General features: G+C 37.7%; 1 protein-coding gene across 4 annotated transcripts in view; it reads right to left on the bottom strand.

The window, feature by feature from the left end:
• TAF4B (TATA-box binding protein associated factor 4b) overlaps window positions 1–16,773 on the bottom strand; it is a 103,740-nt gene that overhangs the window by 52,415 nt on the left and 34,552 nt on the right. For all 4 annotated transcript variants that reach the window (XM_004020461.5, XM_042239177.2, XM_060405386.1 and 1 more), the window contains 2 exons: window positions 13,384–13,519; window positions 12,764–12,866 (listed from right to left, as the gene is read on the bottom strand). In XM_004020461.5, coding sequence (XP_004020510.1) covers window positions 12,764–12,866; window positions 13,384–13,519 — 239 coding nt within the window. The remainder of the gene's footprint in view (window positions 1–12,763; window positions 12,867–13,383; window positions 13,520–16,773) is intronic.

Genomic DNA, 16,773 nt, shown 5'->3' on the forward strand with positions numbered 1-16,773 from the left:
AACTGTCTCCAATGAAAGACAATGAAATAAAAACAGGCTTCTTTTTTTTTCATCCAAGATGACTAAAAGCCCCTGAAATATCCCCAGTGTCCTCCACGGGTCCACTGAGGAGGAGGAGAAACCCTTCGATCCTGAAAGGTCCATACCCATTAAAAGGCCCTTGAGAAGAATCTCTCTAGACTAGCTATTCTGAAACTGTATGGTTAAAACTAGCTTTGTTCTTCTGCTTCAGACTTTTGGTATGCTCCATCTGTACCAAATGAATTCATTAAACCACCTCCTGAAGCAAATGGCTGCAAAGGGCTAATATTTAAGATATAAAATTATACACACATATGTAAAAGACATACATATAAGAACACAAAATATGTTTGTGCTCCTTGCATTGTGCCAGCAAAATTAAATAGTTGTTTTTATCTAATAGAATTGCTACATGGTTACGGTATACTAAGATGAGTATATTATGTTTAAGGAGAGAGAAGAGAAAGACCAAAGAAATACTAAAATTCTAATGGCATCCTTAACACCATACATAATAAGAGGCATGTCACTGACCATCACTCAGGTGCCAATGTATAACAATTTACGCAAACATGATTCTATAAAAAAGATATTGTTTCCATTTATTGCATGGGCCAAATGATCTGTCATGTGGTTTCATATCAATAGATTTGAACCTCCTTGTAGTAATGCATTTGTGTACAAAAGAGGGAAATAAACTATACCAATTAAGTGTTTAAGATATGAAAGCCTCTGGTGTTCAACTTTAAAAAGCAGCATGTTAAGGGTAAGAGAGGGAAAGAGACCCCACTCACATAGGTATAAGAGATTCAAACTAAATGAAAGAAAATTAAGTGCCAGACACAGCAGTTGCAAGTGAAGAGAAAGAAATATGGTTCCACAACCTGAACAGTATATTTAAAAGCCTAACCTTTAAAACTGTGTCTCTGTAATAAGGAAAAGAAAACTTTTAAAATTAGTATCTAAAATCAACCAAACAAAATATAAAGAAACTGTAAAAATGGTTGGTCTCCACCTTATCATATGTCACAGAGGTACTGTCAGAGGTATGGGATGCTGAGAATGGTTCTAAGAACTAATGTACCACCTATGTAAACAAAGAAGTATTTCAGAAACATCTGAACACTTAAAGCTTAAATGTAAGTACAATAGAAACTGCAAACCTAAAGATGGACCAAGATCTGAGTTAAAAAAAAATTTTTTTTAAAGGTCTGAGTAAAAAATCCTTTTTAAAAATAAAGTATCAAGAAAATGAAAAAACAAGCCATAGACTGGGAGAAAATATTGGCAAAACACATATCTGATTAAGGACTGTTATCCAAAATATATAGAGAACTCTTAGAACACAACAATAAGAATACAAACAGATTAAAAAATGGGCCAAAGACATAAAAGACAACTTACCAAAAAGACGGCAAGCATATGAAAAGATGATCCAAATCCTATGTTATCAAGGAGATGCAAATTAAAACAATGAGATACCACTACACACCTATCAGAATGGCCCAAACCCTGAACACCAAATGCTGATGTGGGTGTGGAGAAACAGGAACTCTTTGCTGGTGGGAATGCAAAATGGTACAGCTACCATGAAAGACAGTTTGGCAGTTTATTGCAAAACTAAACATACTCTTAACATGCTGCTGCTGCTGCTGCTGCTGCTAAGTCGCTTCAGTCGTGTCTGACTCTGTGCGACCCCAGAAACGGTAGCCCACCAGGCCCCCCCGTCCCTGCGATTCTCCAGGCAAGAACACTGGAGTGGGTTGCCATTTCCTTCTCCAATGCATGAAAGTGAAAAGTGAAAGTGAAGTTGCTCAGTCGTGTCTGACTCTTCAGGATCTCATGGACTGAACCTACCAGGCTCCTCCGTCCATAGGATTTTCCAGGCAAGAGTACTGGAGTGGGGTGCCATTGCCTTCTCTGTGCTCTTACCATATGATACAGCAATTATACTCCTCTGTACTAACCCAAAGGAACTAAAAATTCACATCCATACAAAAACCTGTACATGGATGTTTCTAGAAGACTTACTCCTAATTGTCAAAACCTGAAAACAACCAAGATGTCCTTCGGCAGGTGATTGGACAAACTGTAGTAAATCCAGAAGTGGAATATTGTTGAGGACTAAAAAGAAATGGTACCATACCATGAAAAGATGTGGAGGAAACTTAAATGCATGTTACTAAGTGAAGAAGCCAAACTGAAAAAGCTATATACTGATGATTCCAACTATATGATATCTTGGCAAATGCAAATTATGGAGATAATAAGATGACCTGTAGTTGCCAAGGGTTAGCAGAAAGGGATCAGAGAAGGCAATGGCATCCCACTCCAGTACTCTTGCCTGGGAAATCCCATGGACAGAGGAGCCTCGTAGGCTATAGTCCATGGGGTCGCTAAAAGTCGGACACGACTGAGCGACTTCACTTTCACTTTTCACTTTCATGCATTGGAGAAGGAAATGGCAACCCATGCCAGTGTTTCTGCCTGGAGAATCCCAAGGACAGAGGAGCCTGGTGGGCTTCCATCTATGGAGTCGCACAGAGTTGGGCACAACTGACGCGACTCGGCGGCAGCAGCAGCAGCAAAGGATGACTAGGCAGAAAACAGAGGACTTTTTAGGACAGTGAAATATATAGTATCTGTATGACACTATCATGGGGGATATATGTCATCACATGAAAATGTAAAAACCCACAGAACGCACCACACAACAAGAGTGAATTGTAAGATAAATGATGAACTTTGGTTGATAATGATGTCTCAATGTAGCTTCATCAATCATAACAAACAGACCACTCTGGTGGGGGATGTTGGCAATGATTGAGGCTGTGCATGTATTAGAATTTTCTACAACATACCAATCAATTTTCTTGTGAACCTAAAACTGCACTAAAAAACCATCTATTAAAAAAGAAAAAAGAGGCCAAGTACATTCAATTAAAAACTCCGTTCACTCCTAAACAGAATCTGTTCACTCTGAAATAGAATCCCAACCAGTTACTTAACACCTTTAGGACAAAATTTTCTTCCTCTAAACAATGAATAACTTTGATTAGGGTACTTTCTAATGCCACTGTCAGCCACTTAAAAGAATAAGGGAGCTCTCTTTGGCCAGATAGAGAACAAATGCCAGGGTGTATTACAAAATGGGAAAAACTAAACAAAACAAGGTATAGGACAGACTGTACCCTGGGGGAAAAAATACACACTTACATGGGCATAACTTCTATGGGCCTATCTCTGGATACACAAGAAATTCATCTCTGGAGGGGGAAATTGGGAAGCATGAGTAGGAAGAAGACATTTTATATCGAATCAAACTCTTTTTCTAAGGGCTTTCCAGGTGACACTAGTGGTAAAGAAACTGCCTGCCAATGCAGAAGACATTAAGAGATACGGGTTTGATCCCTGAGTCAGAAAGATCCCCTGGAGCAGGACATGGCAACCCACTCCAGTATTCTTGCCTGGAGAATCCCATGGGTAGAGGAGCCTGGCAGGGTACAGTCCATGGGGTCACAAAGAGTTGGACACAACTGGAGTGACTTAGCATGCAAACACATAATCTTTTCTACCCTTTGAATGTTGTACTATATACATGGATTACTCAATCAAATGGTTAGTGATATTTTAAAAATAATATGTAAACAAACAGAGAAAGAAAACTGAAGACAGAAATATAATGAGGTTCAGAACATGGCCTCATCCTTCCCTTAACAAAATCCCCAGACTTATTTAAGGTATACAGCACATGCCTTTACACACTTGGACACAACATGGCATGGTCACAATGTTAGCTGTGTGCCAGGTACACCAGCCCTGTACGCTGCACCTTGCTTCCACAGGTGAGTGTTCCCACTGAGCCCCTGCTGAAGTCTCACATACAGACTGGAGAGACCAGTACCAGGCCTCCTATTACTAGCAGTCCCATGCACAGTACTAGCGGAGAAGGCAATGGCAACCCACTCCAGTACTCTTGCCTGGAGAATCCCAGGGACGGAGGAGCCTGGTGGGCTGCAGTCCATGGGGTCGCACAGAGTTGGACACGACTGAAGCGACTTAGCAGCAGCAGCAAAGTACTAGAACTGAATGTAATTCATCAATGAAGAGACTGTCCCATGTCTTTCAGAATCTTCTTGCAGCTCTTCTCTGAAATCAGCAGGGAGCTAACCACCCAGAAAGATTTGTTCCTGCCTAGCCATCTCTGCCCCTTCTATTTAGACCCCAAGCTGAACACAGCTCCCTCTAGTTCAGCTATCAGCTGCTATGGTTACAGAGGGCAGCATGAAGAGAGGGAGACCCTAAGGAGGGAAGAGGAAAGGGTACCACGATCAACAGTACCCGAACCATTTAAAACTTCCCCTAAGAGAGGTGGCAGACTAAAGGAAAGCAAAGACAACACAATGTCATAGCAGCATTGCTGATAAGGCTAAAAAAGATAGGCCAAGACAGTAACAAAGGCTTTGCTGCTGAGGTATATTTGTGATTCTGGGTTGGTTTAATCTTAGGGGCAAAGAAAGCGAGAATCTCTGAATCATGTCTTCAAGACCTCTGGTCTGATGCAGTATATTTTTTAATGAAGGTGTTGTGAAAGATATAAGCCTGTTTCATTCTAAAGATATACAAGAAGGAAATTTAACAGTGAAAGGCTTCCAACCCCAAGATTCTGTTGGGCACTAGGTTACTATGCAAAAGTTAAAGAAGTATTACCCAATCACCTGGCTTGCATTCTGGCTTCTGAAACTGATCTAATTCTTTAGCTTTTTAATAAAGTTAACCACTGCTTGTGCCTACCTTTTAAAATCTCTTCTACCCTCTTCAGATCTATAATAGCATCAGACTAATTCTTCTCTAGTAGAAAAAAATCACATTACTTTCCTGTTATAAAACATTTCATGATCCCACGAACTAAACCTGATATTCAAGGCCTTCCAGGTAATGACCCTAACTTAGCACACTCTTCTCTCCCATTTCTTACCATCAAATAGCTCCTACCGACCCTGGCCTTTCTCAGGCTATTCTCCCTTTCTTGCTCTAGTCTTCAGCTCCTTTTGCTTTATTATCTTTCAGCTGTCAATGCCCGATCCATATTTCAGATCGACTTTAATTGCCTACTTTGGAAATGTTAGTTTGTTTTCATACTTTTAAAGTGTCTGTCCAATTGCTACAACTTTTGAACTTCCGAGGGTACATTTCTTTTTATTTTAAGAAGATCAAGTTCTTCTTTTAGGTTACAAATCCCTGGTAAAATAAGTTTACCTTCAATATTCGTTTCATCACCTTTGAGCATAATCTCTGCATTACCTACTATAGCCAGTATATAAGCTCACACAACATCCTGCTTACTCTTTTTTAAAGGTATTTTTTCCCATGGGAAATCTTTTTTCTTCTTTTTAAGAAACATAGCATAGGATATTGCAGTATTTCTCAAACTTTAGTGACTTTAGGAACTACTTCAAAGTATATTCCTTCCCAGTTCATTCTGCATGTAAGCATAAAGATAATTTTTCCTAAATAGCATTTTACTATAATAAAATCTGGCTAGTAATTTTGAAAGCTTTCACAATCACATCTCTAAATCTTCATTCATGTAATTTCGCTGAGAGGAATATTAAAGAACTTAATGTCTAACAAGATTTAGCATAAAGGCAACTACTCCAAGACTTTTTTGTTGAATTTAACCCTAGATTTAGAGTTAATCTGCACAGCTCAGAAGGGTGTTTCTTCCGTCTCCTGTCCTTCCAAGATTTTATCACCAGAGACAGTTTTCTAAGTCTCTCCTTGGAATGATTAACCATCTGTTATTATGTTAAATACATAATAAAACAGTTAATTACATATGAATCAAGATAGAGCACATGTTTAATCTACACTAGAGAATCTGATTCCTGCAATAAGAGGAAAATGGGACATTAAAGTTGACGGAGTAATATCTGTACAAACAGTATGTAACCTTGTCCTATGTTATTTTCTAAGTATCTTTTAAGGCAAATTAAAAAAAAAAACCACTTAACCTCTAGCTGTTATAATGCCTCCTAAGTTATACATGTATACATAAATATCCGTATATATATAATATGCATCCACAAATATTTTATTATCTCTCTAAAATATAAGGATTCTAAAGAAAAACTTTAATCATAAGACACTATCACCTCTTCAAAAAAATCAACAATAACTGCTTATGATCATCAAATTTCCAGTTTCCAGTTTAAATAAAGTTAACTACACAAACATGCAGAGGTATTTGTCACCTCTGATTCTGAAATATAAAGAATAAAACACGAATCTCTGGCACCCTCTGGTGTTTAAACACTATATAGCTTCCCTTATTTATCCCAGATGTACCGACAAGCACAGCAGAAAATATGATTTACGCAGGGAAAAAGTCACAAAAATGTTCTTTTCACTTAAGCAAGTAGTTTTGAAAATACAGGCGGATATCACTGCTATTAACCTCATCCAGTTAAGTCAAGACAAGATCAAATGCCATACACTATTATCTCCTCTTACCTAAATAGAGTCACTTACCTAAACAGTAAATAAAGTGATATTAATACTAAGTATCTGAGACAGAAACTTAACAAAAAGACATCACTATAAAAAGATATGCATAAAGTCACATATGACCAAATAACTAGAACATATTGTACAAAAATGAGAAATGCATATTAGAACTAAAATAAAACTTATCTTAAAAATAGATTATATCTAAGATTATAGATATTCCTGTTCTGTTTCAAAATTATTTCAACAAGTTTTTGAATGCTTACTATGAACAAGGCACTGTTCTACACATTAAGCACACAACGGTAAAGTTACAAGGAACTCTCAGAGAGATTGGGGAGTATAAAGAAGGGTCAACAAATAAATAGAGTAACTTGAGATAAGTGCTTCAAGGCAGCAGATGTGACTGAAAAAGCTACTTTACAGGGTTGGCCAAGCAAACACTCTTTGGTCAGATAACTTTTAAACTGAAATAATAATAACTGTATTTAAAGAAACTTTTAAACTGGATTGGTCCATATGAAGATGGGGAAAGAAAATGCAGGAAATAACCACATTTAAAAACTGTACAGTGGGGCCTGACTAGTGTGTATGAGGAACCGAAAGGAAGGGAGCAAAACTCCTGGGTCCCTAACACCAAGAGAATGCCATGCCTGTCACTGTCTGCCCACTTCCAGTTTTCCTAAATGTGGGAAAGAATCTTATCTTGCTTATGCCACTATTCTTCAGTTTTTCTGTCAGCTTCAACCTTACTTAACTGTAACAAAGAGAACTATGGTTCAAGGTAATCTCAATAAAAAATTTTAAAACAACTGCCCTGCTGATTTTGAAATTTATGTGTAAAAGAAGAAAAAGTCAAGACATTTTTGATAAGAAAGGAATAGAGAATTTATCCAGATATAAAAATAATGAAAGTAAGATAACTGAAAATGCAAAAATATTAACACAGAAATAAAACAAAAACAACAGCAAAATGAAATTCTAGAAATATACCCTTGAACAACTGGGGATTTACTGAAAGGTAAAGTAGCATTTCAAATCAGAAAAGTAAAGATGATGAAATCTTCAGTAACTTGTTGACATAAGCAACCCAGCCAGGAAAAGGTTATTTCTGCTTCAGCTATTTATAAAGACAGAATCAAGCACTACTGATGATTTTGTGAAGGTCTATTACATATAAGGGGTGTGTATAGATATTTTGGAAGAAAATACAGAGGCTCCTCACTATAAGCTCAGGATAGGAAAAGATTTCTTAGAATAACGCAAAATTCAAAAGTTATAAAGGAGGAGACTGATAAAGCTAGTTTTCTGATTTAAAATCTGCGATTGGTGACACTTCCATCAGGCATTAAGTGGACTAGATGTACCCAGGAGAAATTATATGGCATTCTAATTTAGACAGGTTTAAGACTTTTTATTCCAATGATGGGTGCAGAGAAGTTGTCAAAAAGTATCAGTAAAAATAAGCACCGAGCACACTCTCCAGGTAGAACTGCCTCAAGGGCAAATGCCTGAGGCTGACACCAGTTTTCTGGCCTCTGTTAGAGTGAAGAAACTAAGTCAGGTTCACCAGAGCATGTGCTAGTTCAGTTCAGTCGCTCAGGCGTGTCCGACTCTGCAACCCCTGAACCGCAGCACGCCAGGCCTCCCTGTCCATCACCAACTCCCGGATTTCACTCAAACTCATGTCCATCGAGTCGGTGATGCCATCCAGCCATCTCATCCTCTGTTGTCCCCTTCTCCTCCTGCCCCCAATCCCTCCCAGCATCAGAGTCTTTTCCAATGAGTCAACTCTTCGCATGAGGCAGCCAAAGTATTGGAGTTTCAGCTTTAGCATCAGTTCTTCCAAAGAACACCCAGGACTGATCTCCTTTAGAACGGACTGGTTGGATCTCCTTGCAGTCCAAGGAACTCTCAAGAGTCTTCTCCAACACCACAGTTCAAAAGCATCAATTCTTCCGGGCTCAGCCTTCTTCACAGTCCAACTCTCACATCCATACATGACCACAGGAAAAACCATACCCTTGACTAGATGGACCTCTGTTGGCAAAGTAATGTCTCTGCTTTATAATATGCTGTCTAGGTTGATCATAACTTTCCTTCCAAGGAGTAAGTATCTTTAATTTCATGGCTGCAGTCACCATCTGCAGTGATTTTGGATCCCCCCAAAATAAAATCTGACACTGTTTCCACTGTTTCCCCATCTATTTGCCATGAAGTGATGGGACCAGATGCCATGATCTTCATTTTCTGAATGTTGAGCTTTAAGCCAACTTTTTCACTCTCCTCTTTCACTTGCATCAAGAGGCTTTTAGTTCCTCTTCACTTTCTGCCATAAGGGTGGTGTCATCTGTATATCTGAGGTTATTGATATTTCTGCCAGCAGTCTTGATGCCAGCTTGTGCTTCTTCCAGCCCAGCGTTTCTCATGATGTACTCTGCATAGAAGTTAAATAAGCAGGGTGACAATATACAGCCTTGACGTACTCCTTTTCCTATTTGGAACCAGTCTGTTATTCCATGTCCAGTTATAACTGTTGCTTCCTGACCTGCATACCGGTTTCTCAAGAGGCAGGTCAGGTGGTCTGGTATGCCCACCTCTTTCAGAATTTTCCACAGTTTATTGTGATCCACACAGTCAAAGGCTTTGGAATAGTCAAGAAAGCAGAAATAGATGTGTTTCTGGAACTCTCTTGCTTTTTCCATGATCCAGCGGATGTTGGCAATTTGATCTCTGGTTCCTCTGCCTTTTCTAAAACCAGCTTGAACACCTGGAAGTTCAGGGTTCATATACTGTTGAAGTCTGGCTTGGACATTTTGAGCATTCCTTTACTACAGTGTGTGATGAGTGTAACTGTCCGGTAGTTTGAGCATTCTTTGGCATTGCCTTTCTTTGGGATTGGAATGAAAACTGACCTTTTCCAGTCCTGTGGCCACTGCTGAGTTTTCCAAATTTGCTGGCATATTGAGTGTAGCACTTTCACAGCATCATCTTTCAGGATTTGAAATCGCACAACTGGAATTCCATCACCTCCACTAGCTTTGTTCGTAGTGATGCTTGACTTCACATTCCAGGATGTCTGGCTCTAGGTGAGTGATCACACCATCGTGATTATCTTGGTTGTGAAGCTCTTTTTTGTACAGTTACTCTGTGTATTCTTGCCACCTCTTCTTAATATCTTCTGCTTCTGTTAGGTCCATACTATTTCTGTAGTTTATTGAGCCTATCTTTACATGAAATGTTTCCTTGGTATCTCTAATTTTCTTGAAAAGATCCCTAGTCTTTCCCATTCTGTTGCTTTCCTCTATTTCTTTCCACTGATCGCTGAAGAAGGCTTTCTTATCTTTCCTTGCTATTCTTTGGAACTCTGCATTCAGATGCTCATATCTTTCCTTTTCTCCTTTGCTTTTCTTCTTTTCACAGCTATTTGTAAGGCCTCCCCAGACAGCCATTTTGCTTTTTTGCATTTCTTTTCCATGGGGATGGTCTTGATCCCTGTCTCCTGTACAATGTCACGAACCTCCGTCCATAGTTCATCAGGCACTCCATCTATCAGATCTAGTCCCTTAAATCTATTTCTCACTTCCAGTGTATAATCATAAGGAATTTGATTTGGGTCATACCTGAATGGTCTAGTGGTTTTCCCTGCTTTCTTGAATTTAAGTCTGAATTTGGCAATAAGGAGTTCATGATCTGAGCCACAGTCAGCTCCCGGTCTTGTTTTTGCTAACGTAGTGCTAAATCCTCCCTGGTTCCTATGAGACACAGTCACAGATCTTTTCTGGAGTAAAGCAAACTCAGCTGGCTGTTAGGTTTAACCTGATTTACCTAACCACTGAGCAAGGATGCAGAACAACTAGAACAAATTATTACACTTTGTGGTGGGACTGTAGATGGTACAACCACATAGGAAACAGATTGGCAGCTTCTTATAAAGTTAAACATAAACCTACTAAATGATTCAGCAACTTTGCTCATATATTTACACAAGGGAAAACGTATGTCCATACAAAGACTTGGATACAGATGTTTCTAACACCTTTACTCACAATAGCCAAAAACTCGAAACAACCTGAATATCCATCAGTGGCTAAAGAGATAAACAATTCAGTGCAAACAACCACAGTGCACCATACAGTGGAATACTACTCAGCAATGAAAGGCAACAAATCACTTATACATACAACAACACTGGATGTATATCAAACACATTATGCGGAGCAAAGGAAACCAAGCAAAGAATACAAATTATACAGTTCTACTTATTTAAAACCCTAGGAAAGAAAAATGAACAACAATAAGAAGCCAGTCAGTGGTTGCCTAAAATATAATGAGGGGACTGGCTGGGAAGTATCACAAAGGAGGCTTTCAGGGTGTTGAAAATATTCTATGTATCTTGACTGAGGTACTTGGTACATGAATTTAGTCTTTTGTCAAAACTCACTGCATTAGAAGACAATGATGACTGCCTAGGTCACCATCTTCCAGCATTTACTTCCCCCAAGCAATACAGAACAACAAACACTACAGCCTCAGCACAACCTGAAGACAAAGAATATCCAAACTTCAAAACAAGAATAAATGAAAAAGCAAAACAACAATTTCCAGTGCACACTTTCTTGTCCAGTGGCAACTGATTCCTCAACTCACTCACCCTATCTCAAAAGGTTTGGACAAAATCAGACTGAATAAAAATTGCAGGAGAGAGACCAGAGAACTAGTGGCAGAATAAAGGATGAAATATACCACTGGCAGGAAGACTAAGTACAACCCAAGTCAAAAAATACTAAAGAGGTGTTCTGGTAGATCAAAGCATGGACCACATTCAATTAATTTCATCCAAACAAGAGATGACTGAGAAAACTCCAGAGAACAGACTAAAGGTGAGCATTTTAATATAGAAGTAGAACTACAACTAAAGCATTGGTGGGGATAAGGAGGGGGGATTAATGTACAAATACTTACACACTGTGACAAATAATGCAACTAAAAATGGGAGCATATAAAGAAGAAAACAGAATATCCACACAGATTTTTAAGTAAGCAACTGGTGAATTTTAAAAGTATTGATCCAAGAAGGACAAACATAAAACTGTAAAACTTCAACTTCTAAAACAAAGAACAGGAGAAAATTTCTATAACCTGTGGTTATACAAGCATTTCTTATATAAAACATGAGAAGCATAATCTGCAAGAGAAAAAATTAATGAACTGGGCTTCAGGAAAATTAAAAACTTTTGCTCTGTGAAAGACACTGGTAAGAGAATGACTTCGATCTTGAGTATATATAAATAACTCTAAAAACTCAATCATAGAAAAACAAACAACTCCAAAGAAAAATGGGCAAAAGATCACTTCACCAAAGAAGGTAGTGTTAAGGATAGCAAATAAGCACGAGAACAGATGTTCAACATCTTAAGTCTTTAGAAAAATATAAATTAAAATGACAGTGACAATAACCACTGTATACTTAGAATGGTAAAAGTCAAAAGAATTGGCAATAACAAGTACTAAAATTGGAGTGGAATTCTCATTGCTGGTGGAAATGAAAAATGGTACAGTCCCTCTGATAAACAGTTTGATAGTTTCTTAAATAGTAAAGCTAGTGACCCCACAATACTACTCTTAGATGTTAACTACAGAGAAATCCGTATGGAAATGTTTACACCAACTTTATAGAATCATTTAAAAACTGGGAACAACTCAATGTCCATCAACAGGAAAACAAACAACCAAATTTACATTCAGATAATGAGTACTGCTGACTAGAACAAAAGAGCAATCTTGTAATAATCAAAATGATGTAGATGAATATCAAACACATGTTGAGTGAAAAAAATCAAATGCAAAAGAGTAGATAATGTAATTTTCCATTTATGTAAAGTTCAAGAATGGACAAAAATGATCTACAGTGATGGACATAAGAATAGTGGCTGCCAGAGGCAAGGGTTGGAAGTAACTGATGTGAAAGGAGCATAAAGATGATGGATATGTTTAGCATCTTGGTCTGAATTAACATTACACAGGTATACGTTTGTCAAAATTCATTGAGCCCTACACTTAAGATCTGTGCACTTTACTACTTATAAATTATATTCAATAAAGCACTGTTAGCTTTTTCAAAAGGCACCATTAAATTTATTTTATATAAGTATTATTTTGTCATCTTTTATGTTTTTTAAAAGAATATTAATTTCTTAAACCAGACAAAATTTTGATCATTTAATTTCTTTACCTGAAGGATATTGTTCCATTCTCTTTTATTTTGTTTTTCTGAACAGATGACTGAAGTGACAGAATTTTATTTCCTGGAAGGGTAATTTGCTTTAGAATGGAAGCTATAAAAACAAAAGAAGAAAGAAAAAGTAAAATGAAAAAAAGCAATCACACCACACTAGGAAAAAATTCAGGACAATAGCTATTTTCAATGCATACAGAATAATCAAAGAAAATTTCAAAGCTTTCTAGAACTATATTTAAATTCAAACATTACAATTAAATTTATTCCCTGCAAAAGAAATCACAAAATCAAGACCTCTCCATTTCTTTTTTGTATGTTCCCCAAATTGTCTAGAGAATTACCAGCATTACAAAAATACTATGAAGAAAAGGTGTTACTATGAAGAAAAGAAACATGTTAATACTGTATCTTTTGTATTGGTAGATTTTAAAGACTCTTATAAATAAAGACTCACAAAGAATATATTAAAGCTATTTTTCAGTCTTCTCTCATAGGTCTCAACTTAAAAGAAATCTCTCTTCTCTGAATATAATGGTGAAAAAAAAAAAAAAAAGTACAGAAACCCATCATGTTCCAAACCCAACACGACGAGGCAGAGATTAGTTATTATCTACCTTGAGAAAACTGACTGGTAGGTATAGTAGTGCTCACTGTCACCTTCTTCTGTCCAGATTTCTGGATGGTCAATGCTGGGGAATGGGTAAGGGTGGTCACTTGTTTTGCAAGGCCTCCTGAAGGCTGCTGGACCACCTGAAACAATGACAACTATTAATATAGTCCTTCAACTAGACCTGCTTTAGAAAAGCACAAACTTTCAACTGTAACAAGAGAACGAATGATCATCCTCACTTAACCATACATACCTTTACCTTAGCATCACAAGAAAGCCTACTTAAAGTTTAAATTTGTGTGGTAAATTTATCTAGCTCAAAAGTGAAAACCATGACGATCTCACACTGTAATTTTCAGAGTGGAATTCAAACTTATATACGGATCAATTTAAATCTCCAAATAGATCTTATTTTCATGCTTTTAACTTACCATGGAAAATTTCAAATACAAAAGCAGAGGGAACAACAACAACAAAAAAGAAAACACCTATACCATTATTACCATTATTATAGCTTCAGCAATGATTAATTCTTGACCAATTTTATTTCATCTCTATCCCTACCCACTTCTCCCCACTCTCAATTATTTTAAAGCAAATCTCAGGTATATCTTTCAATCCATAAATATTTCAAAATATACCTCTAAAAGATAATGACTTTCAATCAGTTGTTTTTTAAAAGTATCTGAAAGACAGCAATGCTAAAAGTATTCTCCAAGATAACAGCTCAAGAAACCCACAGGGTGAGGGTTGGGGATAGAAGGAGAGAAATTAAAGTAATAGCAGAGCCTTACTTTTAGATACAAAGAAGAAAAAAACACAATAGGAGAGTTTCATTCTTTCACTTCAAAGAAAAAAAACAGTCACTATGTATTTGAGCCAGCTTTGATAGTGAACTATTTTTCAGTCCTCAAACTCATATATGGCTAATATAAGTCATCTAGTATCATAACAATTCTGGAGGTATTTAATTTATTCTATATGCTGGGCTTAATTTAATTGCTCAGTTGTGTCCGACTCTTATGCAATCCCATGGACTGCAGCCCACCAGGCTCTTCTGTCTGTGGGGACTCTCCAGGCAAGAATACTGGAGTGGGTTGCCACGCCCTTCTCCAGGGGATCTTCCCAACCTGGGGACTGAACCCAGGTCTCCTGCATAGAAGGCGGATTCTTTACCGTCTGAGTCACCAGAGAAGCCCATAATTTATTCTATATTCTTTTACAAATAAAATTAAATCCAGTGCATATTACTAAACAAAACTTACAAGAAATCCAAAATGTCCCAGTAAATAATCATATAGGAACTAAGGCCCCTAGAGGAGAAATACAAGTTGGAATAATTCAATTGCCATGATTCTATGAGAACTGACTCTTGAAAGAGAGAAAGAACCCTTGAAAACAAAGATGTATTTCAGTTGAGATCATATTTCTCTATCCTCAAGTTCTAGGAATCAGATTTAAATTCTACAAAGTAATATACATTCAGAGTCCCACTTACGCATTCAGATAAAAACTCAAAACAAATACTCCTAAAAACTCTGACTTATCTCTCTATTGTTTATTTTCTTCCCTGCTATCTTTTATTTGGTATCCTTTTCATATTTTGATTATGAAAGTGAAGTGAAGTCTCTCAGTCGTGTCTGACTCTTTGCAACCCCATGGACAGTAGCCTACCAGGCTCTGCTGTCCACGGGATTTTTCAGGCAAGAATACTGGAGTGGGCTGCCATTTCCTTCTCCAGGGACTCTTCCCAACCCAGGGATCGAACACGAGTCTCCTGCATTGCAGACAGAGAAAGGTAGTAATAAAACGTTATTAGAAATTTGAGTTAGTCTTCAAACCACTTTTGATACTTTCTCTCTCTCTCTAATTACAACAAAGAGGCTGGCCCCTAAGGTGAATGGAGGCTCCAGGCCTCTAGGGGACCAGCCAGGAGGCATGGGGTAGGAAGGCCAAAGGAACCCAGCATCAGCATGTGACCCTGGCACAGAATAAGTGGGGAGGTGAGCCTTCACATGGACTCCAAGACCAGGGCTGTGCATGGCCCAATCTAGGCCCAATCCAGTGCAAGTTCATGTACATGGCAGGAGGCAAATGCGCCAACTGATTTAGCAATCCTGGATCCCCATCATTCCTTGTCCTAATGACTGTAACACCTGGGAGCGTATGTGCAGCATATTCCTGCACACTTGCTGAACAAAATAAAACACCACGAGTGAGAAAATATAAAACAATTCAGCAGTATTCTTTCAAAGAAAGTACAGTTTTAGACTCTAATATGAGGCATATAACGGAGACTGCTATTAAGAGAGATGGAAATTGGTCCAAGGATGATAGATCTGCTCCTACTTGGCAAGCAAAACAAAGAGCTATTATTAGAAGAGTCAGTGGTTCTGGAGGTAGGCAGGTAGAGACAGACTGGGAAGGAAGAGAAGGAAACTTCACAGTGATGGTAACACTCTATATCTTGAAAAGCAGATTTGAGTTACAGAGGTAAGCATCGTCAAGGGGCTTCCCTTGTAGCTCCGATGGTAAAGAATCTGCCCGCAATGTGGGAGACCTGGGTATGATCCCTGGGTCAGGAAGATCCCCTGGAGAAGGGAATGGCAACCCACCCCAGTATTCTTGTCTGGAGAATTCCATGGACGGGCTACAGTTCATGGACTCTCAAAGAGTCAGACATGAACTAAGCCACTAAAGTAACACTTTCACTTTTAAGCATTGTCAGAATTTATCCAATGATAGATTTAAATTTGTGCATGTCACAGTATATACCTTTCAGCTAAAAACAAGAAAAGAGTAAAGAAATATTGATTGGCAGTTAATGATATGCACATTAATAATAAAATATTTTAGGAAGAAGGCTTTGAAATGTATAGAAAATTAAGATAATTGATGAATGGATAAATCAAGTAGAGCAACTGTAAACAGTAGAATCTAGGTGGTTGGTATACAGTGTTCACGATAAACTTCAACTTTGCTATGCTTGGAAATTTTCATAATAAAACATTTTCCTGAATAAGGCAAAAGTAAGACAACATAAACACTGTAAATATAGTTTCAATAGTTTATTTTCCATGAATTCTGATGCCCCCATATCAAAATAAAACCTAAAAAAATATATATTCTTCAAGTAAATTTAAATGAGCTGGCATTAATCAACCTATGTTAAGACTACTGTTGTGTAAACTCTGACTTAATTATAGCCCATGAAGATTTTTCTATGCAATTTCTAATTATATATGGCAAATAAAAGGCAGTAGGCCTTACTTGGACTCAGTCTCTTCACCCAAACTTTCACTAGTCCTATCTTAGTGGGATTACAATCAACAACTGAATTCTACCTCTCCTCTCACTCTTTTAACAGCATGCAAGAAAAGGGGAGGAAAAAACC

This window comes from Ovis aries, chromosome 23 (assembly GCF_016772045.2).
Source record: "Ovis aries strain OAR_USU_Benz2616 breed Rambouillet chromosome 23, ARS-UI_Ramb_v3.0, whole genome shotgun sequence".
Taxonomy (NCBI): domain Eukaryota; kingdom Metazoa; phylum Chordata; class Mammalia; order Artiodactyla; family Bovidae; genus Ovis; species Ovis aries.